The sequence below is a fragment of the Microtus pennsylvanicus genome, chromosome 21 (assembly GCF_037038515.1).
Source record: "Microtus pennsylvanicus isolate mMicPen1 chromosome 21, mMicPen1.hap1, whole genome shotgun sequence".
Lineage (NCBI taxonomy): Eukaryota > Metazoa > Chordata > Mammalia > Rodentia > Cricetidae > Microtus > Microtus pennsylvanicus.
The window spans coordinates 33,849,907-33,868,130 of record NC_134599.1 but is presented as its reverse complement, the minus strand read 5'-3'; the positions used below and the strand labels follow the sequence as shown (position 1 = coordinate 33,868,130).

The window sequence follows — 18,224 nt, the reverse complement described above, 5'->3', positions numbered from 1 at the left end:
CCCTTAGGTTTTGAAATGGCATCACATAGCCAAACATTTTATTACCTAAGGATGTCATGAGAAATAAGGCTGTGAGTTCAGCATACTCTTTCAGGACGTTAGTTTTCCAGCACTGGAACTGGATCCCAGGAAGACAGTTGGGTAGAACTGTGGAAGGAATAAGAAGGTGTTTGTGCAGTGCATGGAGTACACGTAGCTGTTCTCTTTAGGACTGGGCCTCGGGGTTTGCAGGTGAGCTGAGCAGGTGTCAGCAATGCGGTGTGTATACAATATCAACATTCCCACGGCCTGTTCACAGTGAGAAGAGTAGAGTGCTCTAAGTTGTGGTTGAATCTTGTGGCTTGAAAGCTGGAAAGGCAATGTGGCTTTAAGGCGATAGGTAATAATTATTTCTAGCTTTTTTGGAAAATAATGGTAAAACTTTGGAGCTTACAGAGAACCACTCTTGAAGACATTAGACAATGGATGCATGCAGTAAACAAACAAGTCACTCCATTAGTCTGCTAGCCTAAGCACTGTTTCCCTAGCGCTGGTGTCTCCCGACCCAGAACTATGTTCCCCCAACAAGCCAACCTCCATTACATGATGTATGAGACCCTTCATGAGCTAACCGCGGCCACATTTAGCCTCACCTTCCCAGTTTGATGCTGTCACTTGGGCGCCCTAGCATTATGAAATTGTTTATATGAAGTTAAGGCCACTTATCTCAGATTTAGCTTTTAGCTAATACAGTGTAATTCCCTCATCCATACTTTTTGGTGTTCTATATGTTTCTATTTTTGCATTTCTTTATTTTTTATGGTATACAATGTATATATGTTTATTTATTTTGTCTTGAGACAGGACCCCATGTAGTTCAGGTGGGCTCACTATATAGCTGAGGCTGTCCTCGAACCCCTAGTTTTCCTGGAATAGCAAGTGTGATCTACCACGCCTGGGTAGAACACTTGTCTCATCATGAAAGCAGTGTGCTGCTCTTTGTATCAGTGTGACCAAAACACTCGGCAGGAACAGTTGCTGAGAACAGTTTATTTGGGGCCAGGCATCAGGGACTGTAGGTTCATCAGGGCAGAAATACTGCATATAGTGGCGGGGAGCAGGAGAGTCTCATGGCCTCAGATGAGGAAATAGGAAGTAAGCAGGAGCAGGTAAAGTACAATGATCTAAAGTCTACCAAGTGACACAGCCTGCAAAGGAGTGCCCAAACCTGGGAAGCAAAAGTGCTCAAAACAGGAGTCTATTAGGAACATTTTAAATAACATGGGGCTCGTATGTCTAATTCTTATCCCCTTCCTTATCACCTCTCATGTAGGGGAAACTGTGGGGAAGTAACAGAGATTTGGGTGAGAAGAATGTATCATATGTCTTGCCTAAAATCACATTTGTTTAAATTGAAAGACAAAACTACACGTTGCTGATCTAACATCCTTTGGAAGGGATTCAGTTATTTACTGTTGTGTGATCTTTAAAGTGTGCTCGCTGAAGTTCCATTTCCTCCTAACTTATGGAGAGATTACCTTAAGGTGCATTAGCTTTCTTAAAAACTATTCATACTTTTGCTAATGGCTTCTGCAGAAGAAGGTGTTGAAGGGCAAATGTAGAAATACTGGATGTGAATGAAAACATGGAGCCTGTGGGGCTGGGTTTGTGTCTGATAGATCATCTTTGCCATTCTGCTCTTTCCCCAGTGTCTAGTTGGCTTTATTCACTGTGCATACATGCTGGGCAGTCAGTGGGGCCTGGGCAGGAGGTCACCAGTGTGCATCCATGCTTCTGGGCAGGAGGTCACCAGTGTGTATCCATGCTTCTGGGCAGGAGGTCACCAGTGTGCATCCATGCTGCTGGGCAGGAGGTCACCAGTGTGCATCCATGCTGCTGGGCAGGAGGTCACCAGTGTGCATCCATGCTGCTGGGCAGGAGGTCACCAGTGTGCATCCATGCTGCTGGGCAGGAGGTCACCAGTGTGCATCCATGCTTCTGGGCAGGAGGTCACCAGTGTGCATCCATGCTGCTGGGCAGGAGGTCACCAGTGTGCATCCATGCTGCTGGGCAGATAGTGGGGCCTGGGCAGGGGGTCAGGTTGTCAACAATACCCAGATGAGGTTCCAAAATGGTGCCATGAAGTCGGAGATGCTCTTCCTTCTTTGTAGAATTGAACTAACTTTGATTTTAGGGATTTTGAACTAAAATAATGAAGATTTTTATTTATTTTTGAATATTTTTTATAAATATTTATTTATTTATTATGTATACAGTTAGTCAGAAGAGGATACCAGACTTCGTTATAGATGGTTGTGGGCTGTTATGTGGTTTCTGGGAATTGAACTCTGGCAATGCTCTTAACTGCTGAGCCATCTCTCCAGCCCATATTTTTGAATATATTTCAGCAGGATTCATTGCAGGTTTTTTTCCTTTTTATCATGTGTGCTTGTTTTAAGTTGTGTCAGGCTTTTGGACAGTACTCCTCACTATCCCTCTCATCTGACAGTTGTAGGGGGAAGAAGAAGAGGGCGAGAACCCTACTGTCAGTGACACAAACATCTTACCAGTGTATTGTATAAGAAATGGAAGAGGATAGTGTAAGAACCCTACCGTCAGTGACACAAACATCTTTACCAGTGTATTGTATAAGAAATGGAAGAGGATAGTGTAAGAACCCTACCGTCAGTGACACAAACATCTTACCAGTGTATTGTATAAGAAATGGAAGAGGATAGTGTAAGAACCCTACCGTCAGTGACACAAACATCTTACCAGTGTATTGTATAAGAAATGGAAGAGGATGGTGTGTAAGAACCCTACCGTCAGTGACACAAACATCTTTACCAGTGTATTGTATAAGAAATGGAAGAGGATAGTGTAAGAACCCTACCGTCAGTGACACAAACATCTTACCAGTGTATTGTATAAGAAATGTAAGAGGATAGTGTGTAAGAACCCTACCGTCAGTGACACAAACATCTTTACCAGTGTATTGTATAAGAAATGGAAGAGGATGGTGTGTAAGAACCCTACCGTCAGTGACACAAACATCTTTACCAGTGTATTGTATAAGAAATGGAAGAGGATGGTGTGTAAGAACCCTACCGTCAGTGACACAAACATCTTTACTAGTGTATTGTATAAGAAATGGAAGAGGATGGTGTAAGAACCCTACCGTCAGTGACACAAACATCTTTACTAGTGTATTGTATAAGAAATGGAAGAGGATGGTGTAAGAACCCTACCGTCAGTGACACAAACATCTTTACTAGTGTATTGTATAAGAAATGGAAGAGGATGGTGTGTAAGAACCCTACCGTCAGTGACACAAACATCTTTACCAGTGTATTGTATAAGAAATGGAAGAGGATGGTGTAAGAACCCTACCGTCAGTGACACAAACATCTTTACTAGTGTATTGTATAAGAAATGGAAGAGGATAGTGTAAGAACCCTACCGTCAGTGACACAAACATCTTACCAGTGTATTGTATAAGAAATGGAAGAGGATGGTGTAAGAACCCTACCGTCAGTGACACAAACATCTTACCAGTGTATTGTATAAGAAATGGAAGAGGATAGTGTTTAAGAACCCTACCGTCAGTGACACAAACATCTTTACCAGTGTATTGTATAAGAAATGTAAGAGGATAGTGTTTAAGAGGTGAGGGTAAGAGCTCAGCAGAGGGAGAGAGCAGGGTTCACTTCGGATAGACACTTGGGTTTTAGAGGAAGAACCTAACTTTGAGTTGCATTGACTTTTTGTTAAGTTTGAGACATGTAAGGTTTTAAGGCAAAGTTTGCTACCAAGAAAATGAGAGTGCCAAGAAATAAGATTCATCCAGGTTCTCTCTACAGCCGCCTTTCATTCTCACAGAAAAGATAAGGCTGTGGGCAAAGCTGCTGCAACCAAACACCAACAAAAGTTACTTTCTTTAGAGTCCTAGAGGCGGGGAGTAGAAAATCAATGAGCCAACAGTTCAGGCCTATGTGGGGCTGTATTCTGCAACTTTCTCATGTCACAGTGACTAGGGCAGCAACACAGGCTATCTACCATACGACCATCTGATGCTGATGCTTTCTGTAGCCCCGTCCATCTTTATTTAATCCTGATGTTTTCTGTAGCCCCTCCATAGATGCCTCACACCAGGGGCTGGGGCTTCCGCATGCGGATTAGGGGAGGGTGAAACTCAGTTTCTAGTACCATCAGGATGTTTTAGTGGCTGTCAGATGTCTCAGGAGGTTAGCCTTCACTGGTAATATCTGGAGAGGACAGTCACAGCAAACTTGAAGGCAGTATTGTTTGTATAGTGAATTCTAGGTCCTGTAATGTTACACAGTATAGACAGAGACTGCTTGTTCATTTCCTAGCCTCTCAGACCTGAATAATCACACAGAAACTATATTAATTTCAACACTTTTGCCAATAGCTCATGCATATTTCTAGATAACTCTTACATCTTAAATTACCCCATTTTTATTCATCTGTGAATCATGAGACTGTGGCCTACTGGGAAGGTTCTGGCTGGCAGCTGGCATCTTTCTCCTTCGGTAGCTACATGGCATCTTGCTGACTCTGACTACTCTCTTTCTATATCTCTGTCTGGGTTTCTTACCTGGCTCTATCCTGCCCCGCCATAGGCCCAAAGTGGCTTCTTTATCAACCAATATTCACAGCATACAGATGGGAATCCCACATCAACACAGAGGATCCTGTCTGAACAAATCAAAACAAAACCCCTTCAAACAAAACAACAATCTCCCCCTCAAGAGATACCTTTCCGACACCACAGCCTTAGGACAGCCTCTCCCAGATTATCCTCTGTGGCTTCCTGTTCCCCAGCCCCCTCTTCCAGGTGCCCTTTCATGGTCTTGTTGTCACTTCAGTTTTATCATGAGCTTTTCCTTCTTGTAGATGGAGGCCACGTGGCTTTGCACGGCCAGAGTTAATGCAGATCTTACGTAATTCCCTGGATGACTCCTTTAAACGCCTTATTGTTCCTCTCCTCTGTAGAGAGTTCAGGTATGTATCCTGTTTAATTTTGTGTACTGTTTATTTACCATTAGGGGTGGGTCTTCATAGAGTGTGGAGTAAATGTTGGTTGAGTATGAACTAAGCCAAAGAACTTAGTCAAACAAGGTCTTCAGTGTGAGCCTTGGTTCTAATCTCTAGGTCCCTTCTTATGCATAGATCTCACACCGCCTTCTTCATCGCAAGACTCTTTTTTAGTCAGGAACACCAAGTCCACCCTTCCAATTCTGCATTGCCAATGTTGCAGTTTGGCAACCAAACCAAACATGATTTTATTGATTAGAGATCTGGCTTGGGAAAAACAAACTGAGAAGTTAATGGAGAGGTTACTTGGAATCATTTTTCTGACGGTCATAGAGCCAAAGAACGCATAAGGAACTTGTGAAAGGCGAGATGATCTTACTGCTGTGAGGAGTGAAAGCAATTATGTGTGTTCATCTCCCAGTGGGAATTGTCTAGGTGAGCAATGACAAGCACTGAGAAGGTGATTGAAGGAAACCCAGGGGGCTCATGGGAGTCCTGGGAGGTGCAGAATTGCTGTTAGCTGAGAAGATGGAAGAGTCTCACTTTCTCTCTTGATTTTTTTATAGCTGTTGTCTTGGTAGTTAAGTCCAGACTGCGTGGTTTCATGCAGTCTTCATGTGAACTGTAGATCAGTGCATCCTCATCCTCACCTTTAAAAAAAAAATAATTTAAGTAGCACTTTTTTTCCATTTATTTTGCATACCGATCACTACCCCCCTCTCCTCCCCTCATCCCCATGTAGTGTCCTATCTGTCCCCAGTCTCTCCCCCTCCACCTGCCCCTCCCCTTTTATTCCTCCTCCCTCTGCATTCAGGAAGGGGCAAGCCTCCCATGGGTTTGAACAAAGCATGGCACATCAGGTTGATGCAGGATCAAGCTCCTCCCTTTGCATCAGGGCTCGGCAAGGTAATCCAGCATCTTTACTTTCCTTGAAGCTTCAGCCAAGCTCCTTGGGAATGGTGGTATTGCAGTTGTCCGGTCAGCTCACTGGGATTTCTAGCCGACTGATAGGTTTCTGTTCCCCCCTTGGTACGTTTGGTCTTTGAGTTCAGATTATCCAGAGTAGGGAATGAACATTATAAAGATGAGGCTCCACTGTTTAGTTTGCTTTATCCTTTATCCTAGGTGGCCCCTAAAGATACTGTTCTGTTTGGAACTCTGCATCATCTGTGTGATGTAATGTCTCTTCCTTTCCTTGCTATGGCATAAACTTTAAAGGATCTGTTCTTTTACTTATCCAGTTATTTATTTATTTTTTGTATGTGTGTCTGTGTGAGTTGTATATACATGGTACACATGATGGTGCTTGTGTGCAGTGGCAGGAAGAAGGGGGTAGGTGTCCTATGACCAGCACATGCTACTTTGAGGTGGAGATCTTTACCTGAACCTGGGGCTTGTGGATGAGCTGGGTTGGAAGTCAACAAGCCTTAGCAATATACTTGGCATTGTAAGACAGTTGGCTTGTTATGTGAGTGCTAGGATCCCAACTCTTGTGTAGCAAGTGTTCTGAACTATTGAACACCATTCATTCTGTTTTGAAGGGGAAAATAATCTTAGGTAAAATTTCAGTGTGGCACTTCTTTTTCTTTTTTTTTCATATTTCATTCAGCATCTGATGGTATTTTGACATTTTGCTTTGAATAATTTGAAGCAGTGTGGTGTGGGATTCTGTAGGACATAGTCCTTTTTTTGATTTGCACTGTGGGTAAGCAAGAGCATGTTCCTCTTCTAATATGCCTGTGGTAGAGCAATATAATTTCTTTCAGTTCCTAGTTAGAGTGTAGACGTTGACCAGAGATGGGTCTCCTTAGAGTAGAGATACTTACCTGAAGAGCAGCTGAGGAGGGAGCATAAAGAGGGCTTTATGTTGCTTTGAAGAAAAATATTTTGTTTCCTTCTATCAGAAGGAATTTATCCTAAAGATAGAAAAGTTGATTCCTCTGGTTCTTGTTTTTTTGTTTTGTTTTTTATTAATATTTTATTTCTGTTCTCTTTCTGTTCTTGGCCATGGTTGCAGGTGCATGCCTTCAGCCAACATGCCTGGCTTTTATGTTGGTGCTGAGGACCTGAGCCCAGACCCTCATGGCTGCTTGGCAGCTGCTTTGCCTAATAAGCCATCTCGCTGCCGCACATTACCACTGAAGAATCCCATCTTGTTACCTCACAGTAGTCTACGTAAAGTCCTCCCTGTAGACCTGTGTCCAGGGTAAACTTGAGGCTCTTTAGAAGAGCCTAGTGACTTGTTGCCAAGGATTTTATTTTGTCTCTTCAGTTACTATGTCTTTGTTATTTCTTTTTCTCTTAGCATGTGAAATCGCTTTATTTTTCTTCAAAGAACTGTGAACCTTCTATGCCATTTTATTTGTATGTGGTGTCTCCACATCCCCACCTTTATGTGTGTAGCTCTCATTCACCTGAGCTGCTCCTGGCATAGGTTCCTACTAAGCTTGGCATCCCCATTATTTTCGTCTGTTCTGTTTATTCTTCTTCTTCTTCCATCATGTAGTGGTCTTCAGGGCAGGCGTGTGGCCCTTCAGTTTTATATCACTTAAACCAATCGTGGTTACTTGCAAAGTCTACCAATCAGTGATTTCACAATAAATGAAGTTCAAAATGAAAACTTGGAAATACTTGTAATGATATTTCTGATCTCTTTTTGTCAAAGTAAAATAAATACAGTGAAATGTTAGAGAAGATGAGAGAAAATCTTTACAAACAAAATGAAGCCAGAGAAACAGACCGTTGCAGTGTGCATCTTTACATGTGTAGTTAATCCCTCCCCACGTAGACGCAAAACCCATGCTTGGAAAATGTCGTTTTCTTGTGGCCAGTGACATTTATTTCTTATTTGATCCAGTAGAGAAGAAATACTTGATAATTATGAATTTCAAGAGATGATGCATTGAGAGCTTCAGGTTTCCAGCTGCCGTTAAGCCCATCATAGGCTTTTTTTTTCATCCAGCAAAGCTTGTTGATAAAATAGAGGCATTGTTACAAGAGGCATGGTTCTGCACTAGCTGTTAGGATCTGTGGCATTGTCACGTGTCTGAACACAAGGGGTGGATGTGGAAAGGAATATAGACAATGACATTGAAACTTGAAGTCAAAATACTGAAGTAAATGATGTGGGTGGAGGCTACCTGTGGCCTTGCCATTCTGTTTTGTGTTTGTATTTTTAATCATCTGATGAGCTTTAATTTGATTTGAAATCTTTCCAGGCTCTTTCTCATGTCTATGCATACATATTTAACTTATGACTTGTATATAACAGCAGCTAGAGAAGATAGGTATTCAGACAGTTTGCTTCAAAGTTATTATCGTGTCATTTTGTTCTGGTTAGCAAAAGTAGACTCAATGTAACTCAGGAATGGGATGGTTCTCCTGAGGGTTAACTGCACAAAACAATTGTGATCTTTTTCTGGAAAGAAAACTTGGATGAATGATAAACTTAAGTAATTTTTTGTCATCTCTCCCCGGTCCCTGCATTTCTAAGAGCCAAACTGACATCAGACGCAGAGAAGCAATCCGTGATGTTGTTTGGACAGAACCTCCGCCAGCTCCTTTTAACAAGTCCAGTTCCAGGCCGCACCTTGATGGGAGTAGATCCTGGGTACAAACATGGATGCAAACTAGCCATCATTTCTCCTACTAGTAAGTTCTTCAGCTTTAAATAGTAGAGTTCCTTGGTTGATCCTAAATTTCACTTCATAGATTTCATGAAGATTTGGACATAATGTTTGTTTTTTGAGGCTTAGAAATTGTTTTCCCTTGGGGCTGTGCTAGTCGGAGTATTTCCCTTATTTCTGGATCAGAACTCTCACACAGAAAGACCAGCATTTATCCTCTTCTCTGTGTGTCGGTGGAGAGAAATAGATTGAGCATTAACTAGGGTCAGACTTGAACTCCTCTTTTCTTTTCTTCTCTTTTTCTTTCTCTTTCTTTTTTCTTTTAGACACAGTTTCATATAGCCCAGGCTAGCCTTGAACTCTAGGTAGCTAAGGAGAATACTAACTCATGATTCTTCTGCCTCTACCTCCTAAGTGTGGTATCACAGACACATGTGCCATCATATCTTACATATGTGGTACTAGGCTTTAAACCCAGGGCATGCTAGGCAAGCATTCTTCCAACTGAGCTATATATGACCCCAGCTTTAGTTGTTACCAACTTTAATTCTTTATGATGTATTCTAAATATGTGTGTGCATAAAAATATATTATCAGACATTTTGCAGCTGTGAATATTCTTTTCCTGTCCCATGTAGTTACCCTTTCTGTAACTTTGCTTTCTGCATTTCTGTGTTCTCATTTGAGAGCATCTTCATATTGTGACACTCTGTAGAAGGAGCTGCGGGCCACTTCCCGCCACCCGGCTTCTGGCTAGCTTTACCCGAAATAATTACATGGAAACTGTATTCTTTTAAACACTGCTTGGCCCATTAGCTCTAGCCTCTTATTGGCTAACTCTTACATCTTGATTAACCCATTTCTATTAATGTGTGTAATACCACGAGGTGGTGGCTTACCAGGAGGAGTCTAGCCTGCATCCATCTCGGAGAGGAGAACTATGGCGTCTGCCTGAATCTGCTTCTTTCTCCCAGCATTCTGTTCCGTCTACTCTGCCTACCTATGTTCTGACCTATCAGGCCAAGCAGTTTTCTTTATTAATTAACCAATGAGAGTAACACATAGACAGATGACCCTCCTCCATCACAGCAAACTAACTTTCTTTTCTGTTTGCCCAAGTCCCTTAGAAAAGCCAGCTGTCGCCCAGGGCGGAGACTGGATCTGGTGGTTTCTGGAACAGGTTTCTTGGTTACTTGCTCTTCTTTAACCAGCGTCCTTTGCATTCTGTGTGACATACTCGGTTTAGATCAGGTTCCAGCTGTTTGTTTTGTTTCATTTTTCCACTCTGGTACTTCCTCTTCTCTTAGCTTCTGGAATCAGGATGTTAGTGGGTCTGCACCAGTGTGGGCTCCTTCTCTGACTCTTGTGCTCTCCAGGATGGCATCGCCTCCTTGGGCCGTTATACTCTGTTGCTCTCTTCTGCTTTCCCTCAGATCCTTCTCGTAGAGGTCTTTTAGCTGTGCTGGTCATTCTGACCTGCTTCTTTTGGTTTTGTGGGGATTGTTTGTTACCTTTGTTAAAAGTACAGCCATGGGCTTTTGCTTTTTGCTTTCCTATTATTTCCTATTATGCTATTAATTTTCCACACATATGGGACGGGTTGATAATCTCAGTGTTGTTCCTGTACCCACTGAGGTGCTTGTCCGGTAGTGTACCACTGCGATAAATTATAGTATTTAGATGTTTTCCTTACTTTATTTTTGAAACAAGGCTTCACTCTGTAGCCCAGGCTAGCCTTAAACTCACTACGCAGTCCCAGATGAACTCTTCCTGTTTTAACTTTCGAGTACTGGAATTCTGGGCCCAGCTAGGTATTTTGTTTTGTTTTGAGAACGTCAGATTACACTTTTTTTAAAAAGATAACTTCAGCTTGTCCATGCTACCTTCTTCTGGACCTATTGGTAGATGAATTTTCAGTATTGTGGTTAGTTGTTCTTAGAATTAGAATTTGAAACCCAGTGTTTTCTCGGTGTGTGTTGATAAAGTTCTTGCTCCGAGTCTTATTTCTTTTTAAACTGTTGCAGCTGTGGTTATGTAGCTTCTTTATTTGTAATATATTTGTATTTTCATTTTCCTTATTGATACTGTTGGAAGCATTTTTTTATTATAAATATTTTATTTTAAATTTCATTGATCTTTTCTGTTATACTTCCTTCTTCCCCATTTTTTTCCCCATTAACTATTTTTGGTGAGGGTAGCTGGCTTGGAGCTTGAGGCAGTCTCCCTAGTCCAGCCTGCTTGGTGTTGGATTGTATCAAATCTTTTTTTTTAATTATTTATTTTGTGTGCCTTTTACATCTGTATCTTTTCTCTCTCACTTTTTAAATACTGTATCACTCATTTCTTACCCTCTACTTTCTCAGGGATTATCCTGTGTTATTATCCCCATGATTATCCCCATGGTGTTAGTGATCACCCTGAAACTTTATCTCAACTAAAAATTTTATTTAAAAATAAAATACTTGGTGTATAATGCAAGCTAGAAAAATCCCAAAGTTCTTAACTATATGCCTCAAAGAAATAGACCGAATAAATAGGTTTACATATCGACTACCGAGAAGGAAGACCAGTGTGACCCAGCTGATCTGTAGCAGCTGTCCAGCAAGTGTGGGCTTTAGCTGCGGTGTGTTGGGTCTCCTCTAGGTTTCCTAACACACTATTCAACCTACTAATGGTTTTGTGTGGAAAAGTGGAGTTATTTTACTTTGAAAGGAACAGCTTTTTCTGAATCCGTAAGGAGAGCCTGATCTAGTGACTATGAAAGATTCAGACTGCATTGTAGTGATCTTTTTTACGTTTTAATTTGTGTAGGTGTGTGTATGTACATTTGTTCATGGAGGTCAGAGGTCAGCTTGAGGTAATCATTTCTCTTCTTCCACTGTGTGGATTCCAGGATCCAACTGAGGGTGTCAGGCTTGGTGGCAAGCATACTTCCCTTCTGAGACATCTCACCGACCCTCATTTTAAAAGATAGGCCAGTTCGGTTTTCAGCTGGGACTTGCTTAATAGAAACAGTAGTGAGTTCGAGTTTGCAGATGTCTTTTTACAACCCTCCCACCCTCCTTTTAAGGTCAGATTCTTCATACTGATGTGGTTTATTTGCACTGTGGACAAGGCTTCCGAGAGGCAGAGAAGATCAAGAGGCTTTTGCTGGACTTCAAGTAAGAAAATAGCTCAACCATCTTAGGTACCTTTGAAACTCCTAATCTGGAGTGTGGAATTAAGAGAAATAACTGGGGAGAAAGAAATAACCTCATGCACAATGCTGGGCCCATTGTTCAAGAGCTCATACATGGAGACAATAGAGAACTACTTTTCTTTACTCTGCCCTCTTTCAAGTAGAGGTGGTGATGTGGGTACCTGGGAAATCCTTCTACACCTTCTTCCCTCCCTTTCTCTCCTGAAGAAGGGATATTGTATTAGTTAGGAACTTCAGAAATTAGCATTGTATGATTTAGTTGTATGTCTTTATTATGATTTGGAATGAGCATGAGTTTACTTATGTTTATTTTGGCTTGATGTATACGAGAAAAACACCTGTCTTTTCTTAAGATGACAGTAAACTGTTTCTCCTTGCCCCCTCCCCTTCCCAAACGCAATGTTTTAGTCTAGAGCAGTGTAGAGGTCTCATGGTCGTTTGAGAGTTAGAGTTGTGTCTAACACTGCATTCCATGTGCTTTCCCTGGTTGACTTCAGAGTATGCCTGTCCTCACTCAGGTTCTCGTTCTGTTTCTTCCTTGAAGCTGCAGCACAGTGGTGATTGGAAATGGAACTGCCTGCCGGGAGACCGAAGCGTACTTTGCCGACCTGATAACGAGAAATTTCTTTGCACCGCTGGATGTCGTTTACTGGTGAGGACAGAAGGGAGACTCGCCTTCTTGGAGGGCCTAGGATCTTCTCAGGAGCCTTTTGTGATGCCTTTTCTTCCCTTTTTGAAAACATGTGTCTTGTTGCCTCCCAACTGTCTCTTGCTGTTAATAGGAATGTTGCAGGAATTACTGGAGCAGGACAGGGCCCTGGGAGCTCTCAGAGCAGCAGCCCATCAGAGGTCAGTTTACTCCATGGAGTCCCGGACTCTACTTGATTTGAGGACTCTAGTTAAGTGTTAGCTAAGTATGGTGGAACACCAGATTAGCAACCACTGACTGGATAGCTTACCCCTTTTCTGCCAGAATAGCAAGCCTATGAGCCACTGGCCCCTGGAACTGAGAGCCACGATAACTTGCGAGTGTTTCTGATGTGCCATTCCATTCTCTCTTCCTGAAGAGTTCCCATCTCAATAGGCAGACAGTTGCTGTGAATTGTGCTCCGGCTTCCTAGGCCTGCCCCAGCATTTCAGAGTAATTCTTTTTTCATTTTTCAATGTTTTTCTTCTTTCTCTCTGGGTTTCACATAACTGAGTCTACCCTTGCGGTAGATAGGAAGTTCTAAGGGTTCAGTTAGGGAGAGAGAAGTATAGTGGTGGGCACTGACGTAGACATGCTTTAGGGAGCATCTAATTCTGCTTAGTGAGAAGCCCAATAGCACAACAGCTGAACAGGGTACAGGCAGGATCAGCAGAGCAAATAAAGCAAACCTCCTGCAGAAAGAATTCTAGGATTCACTTAAGAAAGGCTGAATGGAGGGGCTAGTAACTCGTGTGTCGAGAGTGCAGTCAAAATAAGCCAGGAAGTAAACTCAGGGTAAGCAAACAGGGATGGAAGACGGTCAGGGAAAACCAGTGTGCCTTGGGGATGTAGTTCAGGAAAGAAGCAAATTGAAAAGTCACCTTGATTCTTCTCCCTCTGCCACTCTTAAGTTAGCTTGGGCATCCTGCATGTCTGTCTTCCCTATTCTAAAAACTGCAAAGGGGACCACGACTTTTGAGAAGCTAAGTGAATCCCCTGGATGTAGCTGATGATGTTTATTACAGCCAATTTCATTCTCATCTGTTCATCTTAATTTGATGTAAATATCTCAGGAATAGCGTAAGTGATTTTTGAGCATTTGGGGTTTTATAGCCTTAATATTTTTCAAAGATAGATATTGTTTTGGGGAATAAAATTATGATATGGTTAGAGTTGTATAATTGAATCATGGAATAACTGGAGCAAATGTTTAATATCTGCTGTCTTGCATTTTAATCTCCAGTTGGCAAGCTTTAGGCTAAAGATTGCTTTAAATCACAGCATTGTGTATATTTTGGAGCATCATAGATACATGAGGTCACTCCCAGCCTGGTGTCTAGAAATGCAGAACAGTTTGTGCTGTTATTTGACTTGGTGTTTATGTTTCTGTACTGAAAGCTTTACTGTTCACGTGGATGTTAGCAGGCAAATCTTAAAAAGAAGAAATAGTTTTGCCTTCGAATGAACACTTTTATTAGCAAGAATTGGAATGGATTGAGAAAGTACAATTTGTGATGAAAGGCTGCAAAGAGAGAGGTGCTGTGCTGAGGTCTGGGAGTGTGGTTTGGAAGTGAGGGGCAGAAGTGGCCAGAGCCTACTAGGAAGGAAGCCTTGGTGGTGGACACCTGGGAAACACTCACTGAAGCTCACTCCCCTTTCCAATCCCAGTGGGTTAAAACTGTTAGCAGTAAAAAAAAAAACGTAATTTAAGGAATAATTATTTTTTTGCTTGAGGTAAGTTGATGTTCCTCTCAGAAATCTTTATAAGGAATTGGATGAGCCTTAAAAGGTTAAGTCATTTGGGGAGTAAATAAAAGACTTGAAGATGAAAAAGTCAACCCTTTTAAAATAAAGAAATTAAAAATACATGTTACTACAGACTAGCTAGAAAATGTGGCTATGTGGTAGGATTTTCAATCCATTGCCTAAAATGAAATTTATGCCTTAGATTATATTTCTAATATTTTGTGATTTATAATATGTTGTGAAAAGGAGTCCCCACTGTTTGTTTCATGTGCTTTTCCTTAGTATGTTGTCATCTTTCCATGCCAGTCACTGTGCCCCACAGCATCTAAACATCACTACAGGTGCACTTTTGTGTGACTATACCCAGTTTTAGTCATTCCTTGCTTGACAGCTGAGATTTTTCTAATTATAATACTTTTAAATGAAGCTAAATCAAGTATTTTATGCTCTGATCTTTGCACTTACCTTTATTTCTTTGGAATACATTCTAGTAATGGAATACAGATTTTTAAAATGAATTCATCCTTAAGATACTTTCATATATTTGCAGTTTATACTGAGTACATTCTAGCACTGGAGCGAAGCTCTGAGGAAGCTCCTCACCATTGTTCCTGACTGAGGAATGCTGGGATGGCAGAGCCAGTGTGCTAGGTCTTCTCTGTACAGCGGTTCTCCCTCTCTGCTGACAGCACACCATGGGGCACTTTAACTATTAGATCTAATTGGAAGAAAATAAAGCTTTTTTTTAATTGTGAAATTTATCGCATTGTGCCATTGCTCTCAGATTTGAGGCTTTTTCACACACTTTTTTTTATTGCCTCTGCTTATCCATCTAGCCCATGTAACTGGAGTTAAAGTATTTTCTTAAGACAAACCTCTCTGCAGACACAAATAATCCCAATCAGACTGAATCAGACCGAATTAAATGACACCCGTTTAACAGGTGACCTTATTCCTAGGTGGCCCCAGGAAAACAGGGGAGAAAGTGAAGGGGAGACCAAGCGAAATCCAGAGACCACGTGTTCATTCTCTGAGGGGGCAGTTTAAATAGTCTGTGGTCTTGACCTTCCCTGGGGAGGGGTCACCGTTGGGCGGGCTTTCTCAGAGGTGGAATTTGAACTGAGGCAATTCCCAGGGGAGGGAGCTTATGACAGGAGCTGAGGTGAAGCCCCTCAACCAAACAACTGGTGTTTTGAATTTTGTTTGAATTATTAAATCTTACTTAAGTTTTAAAGATGTACTTTCTTTAAAAACATTAATTTACGTGTACCTCTGTGTTTATGTGTCATGTGTGTGATGGTACCCAGAGAGGCCAGAGGAGGGTGTCGGTCCTCGAGACGGCTCGGTGGGTAAAGGTACTTGCTGCCCACCCTGGCAATGAGTTTGATCTTCAGGCCCCACAGAGTAGAAAGAAAGATGCAAGTCCTGCAGTTTGTCCTCTGACTTCCACGTGTGCATCGAGGTATAAATGTACATATATACACATACACACACAACACATTGTTAGGAATTTTTCCTAACTCGAGCTCTCTGCCGACACAAAATCCAATCAAGCCAAATCAAAACAATCCAAATTAAGAAATATCCAGGTTTAATGGGAGTCCTGCACTCTCGGGTGGCCCCAGGGGGAACCAGAAGGCCACAAATGTGACCACCGGGAGGAAGGAAAAGGGACCACGTGATCCTCTTTTGGGCGTTCACTTAAATACTCTGTGGGAATATTTGGAGTCCAGACCAATACAACTCTCAGGCCTGGGGGCTGGGATAGATGCGAGGGGCTGGGGTCTATGCTCCCAACTTAACACACTTGCCAAAATTAATGTAAGAACAAATTTTTAGAAATTTTTTCCTTTTCTGTTGCTTAATGAAAGTATTAAAATTTATTTTTATGTTTAAGTTCATTATTAGGTATGTTTTATAATATTAATGCTAATTTTGGCTTTTCTTTTTCTTTTTGATAGACTTTTGGAAATAGCAAAACAGTTTAATTTTGATGAACTTCAGAAGTTCAATCTATCAATTATTAAAAATTTGCTTTTCAAGATAAAGTATCTTTGTGTAGCCCTGGCTGTCCTGGAACTCACTCCATAGACCAGTCTGGCCTCAAACTCACAGAGATCCACTTTTCTCTGCCTCCCAAGTGTTGGTATTAAAGGCGTGAGCCACCACCCCTAGGCTGAAGTTTTATAGTTTTAATAATGTTCATTTAATCTGTCATTTAGTGCTCAAAGAATTGATACTTAATTTCTAATTTTATTTCTGTGTTTCATTTCTAATGGTCTATTTTTCTCACACCTGTTTGATGTTGCTTACAGGCTTTAGTTCTTCATGAACACGTATGTTCCTGGACTTGCCTTGTCTCCTTAGTCGTGGTAACCATGGTGTTTCCTGTCTGTGTGAGGACAAATCAGTCTCTGCCATCTGTCCTCACTGCTGGTTCTTCGTGCTCTTCTTTCCTCTGCTGATAAGTTTCTACTGCAAATTCCAGTTTTTAGTGGCCTCTTCTATGGGAATCCACCGAGAGGCCTGGATTGATTGTGCCTGTTTTCAAAGATTTGCATTTGCTTCTGTAGACAATACTAGTTGAGATCAGCTTGAGGGGTTTTGTTTGTTTGTTTTTCTGACCACCCAGGTGGTGTGAATTTAACCTGCCAACTGGAGAACTGACTTAGGGCTCTGTATCCTCATCAGTGACATCTGTGACATTCATTGTGGTCTCCAGGGTGCAGGATGTCGTGAATTAATTTCTATTTTACATTTTACCAAGGGCTTAACCCTTTTGGGTCTCAGTTTTCTAGGGGGTGAAATCTCTAGTTAATACCTTTGGTAGACCCAGATTTTGTAGCTGTTTTTGGGGGTTTGTGAAACTCCGTGAAGCAGTGAAGCTAGAACATCAAATTCACTCAGCTCGGCACCTGTTCTCAGCCACAGAGTTCAGAAATGGAGCTTGCTGCATGTACTTCATCTCTTTAGTTTGAGTCTTTCTTTCATGCTGACTCAGAGAGGGAGTGTGATCCTAGCTAGTCTTACTAATAAAAACCCAGAGTCAGATATTAGGGGGTGAAAGCTGAAAGATCAACGAAGCAGAATAGCCAGCCACTAGAGTTCCTGCCTCTATGAATTCCACCAATTGAAAGGGGCCGAGCTCCTGTCTCCTCCTGCCTTATATTCCTTTCTCTGCCCAGGCATATCACTTCCTATCTCCTATCTATATAGACCTCCAGACCTCTATGATTAACTAATGACTTGCTTCACCCTCTGATCTTCAGGCAAGCCTTGTTAGAGCACAAACAAAATAATCACCACACATAGATGTCTTATAGATAGTGTATTTTATTTATGACTTTTAGTTGTCAGTAACAATTAGCTTAGGTGGGTAGTTTTTCATATTGCTCATAAAGAAAAGTCATGTGATTTTTCTTCCTTTGGGATTAATTTTTTTGAGTTTTAGGCATCAAAGAAACAAATCGGATCATAGAAAATTTGAGGATTAACACTTTTAACCATCTTAGTTTACGTTTTATAGAATTACTTGTTTCTTCAGGTTATAACTACCTATGGAAATAGGTACATGGCATAGCTTTTGTTCCCTGGAAATTTAATTTTTTCATAATTATGTTCAAAGAGAAGTTTTTATTATTAAACTCAGAAAATACAAAGGAAAGTGAAACTGTTTTGTAATCTACTACTCAGAGATTGGCATTCATATTCTAATAGACTTCTTTAGCTGTTTTATTTGTATATTTGTTTGTGCTGGAGGTAATTCTGCATCTGAATTTGAATTTAATCAGCTAGACTCAAAAGGAGTGGGGAGGGAGCCTTTCCCTCAGATCCCAACCCATTATTTAACCTATTTGAATGCATTCAGGGTAATCCCCAGCTGAATAATGGACAAATATCAGAGCTTTTTTAGTCTCTCTCAGTTATT

The 18,224-nt window shown here is 41.4% G+C and overlaps 1 protein-coding gene across 1 annotated transcript in view; it reads left to right on the top strand.

Annotated features, from left to right (window-relative positions):
- Nucleotides 1–18,224, top strand: part of Srbd1 (S1 RNA binding domain 1) — a 177,522-nt gene that overhangs the window by 37,587 nt on the left and 121,711 nt on the right. The window contains exons 11-14 of the mRNA XM_075955407.1: nt 4,897–5,004; nt 8,531–8,688; nt 11,734–11,824; nt 12,407–12,514. Coding sequence (XP_075811522.1) covers nt 4,897–5,004; nt 8,531–8,688; nt 11,734–11,824; nt 12,407–12,514 — 465 coding nt within the window. The remainder of the gene's footprint in view (nt 1–4,896; nt 5,005–8,530; nt 8,689–11,733; nt 11,825–12,406; nt 12,515–18,224) is intronic.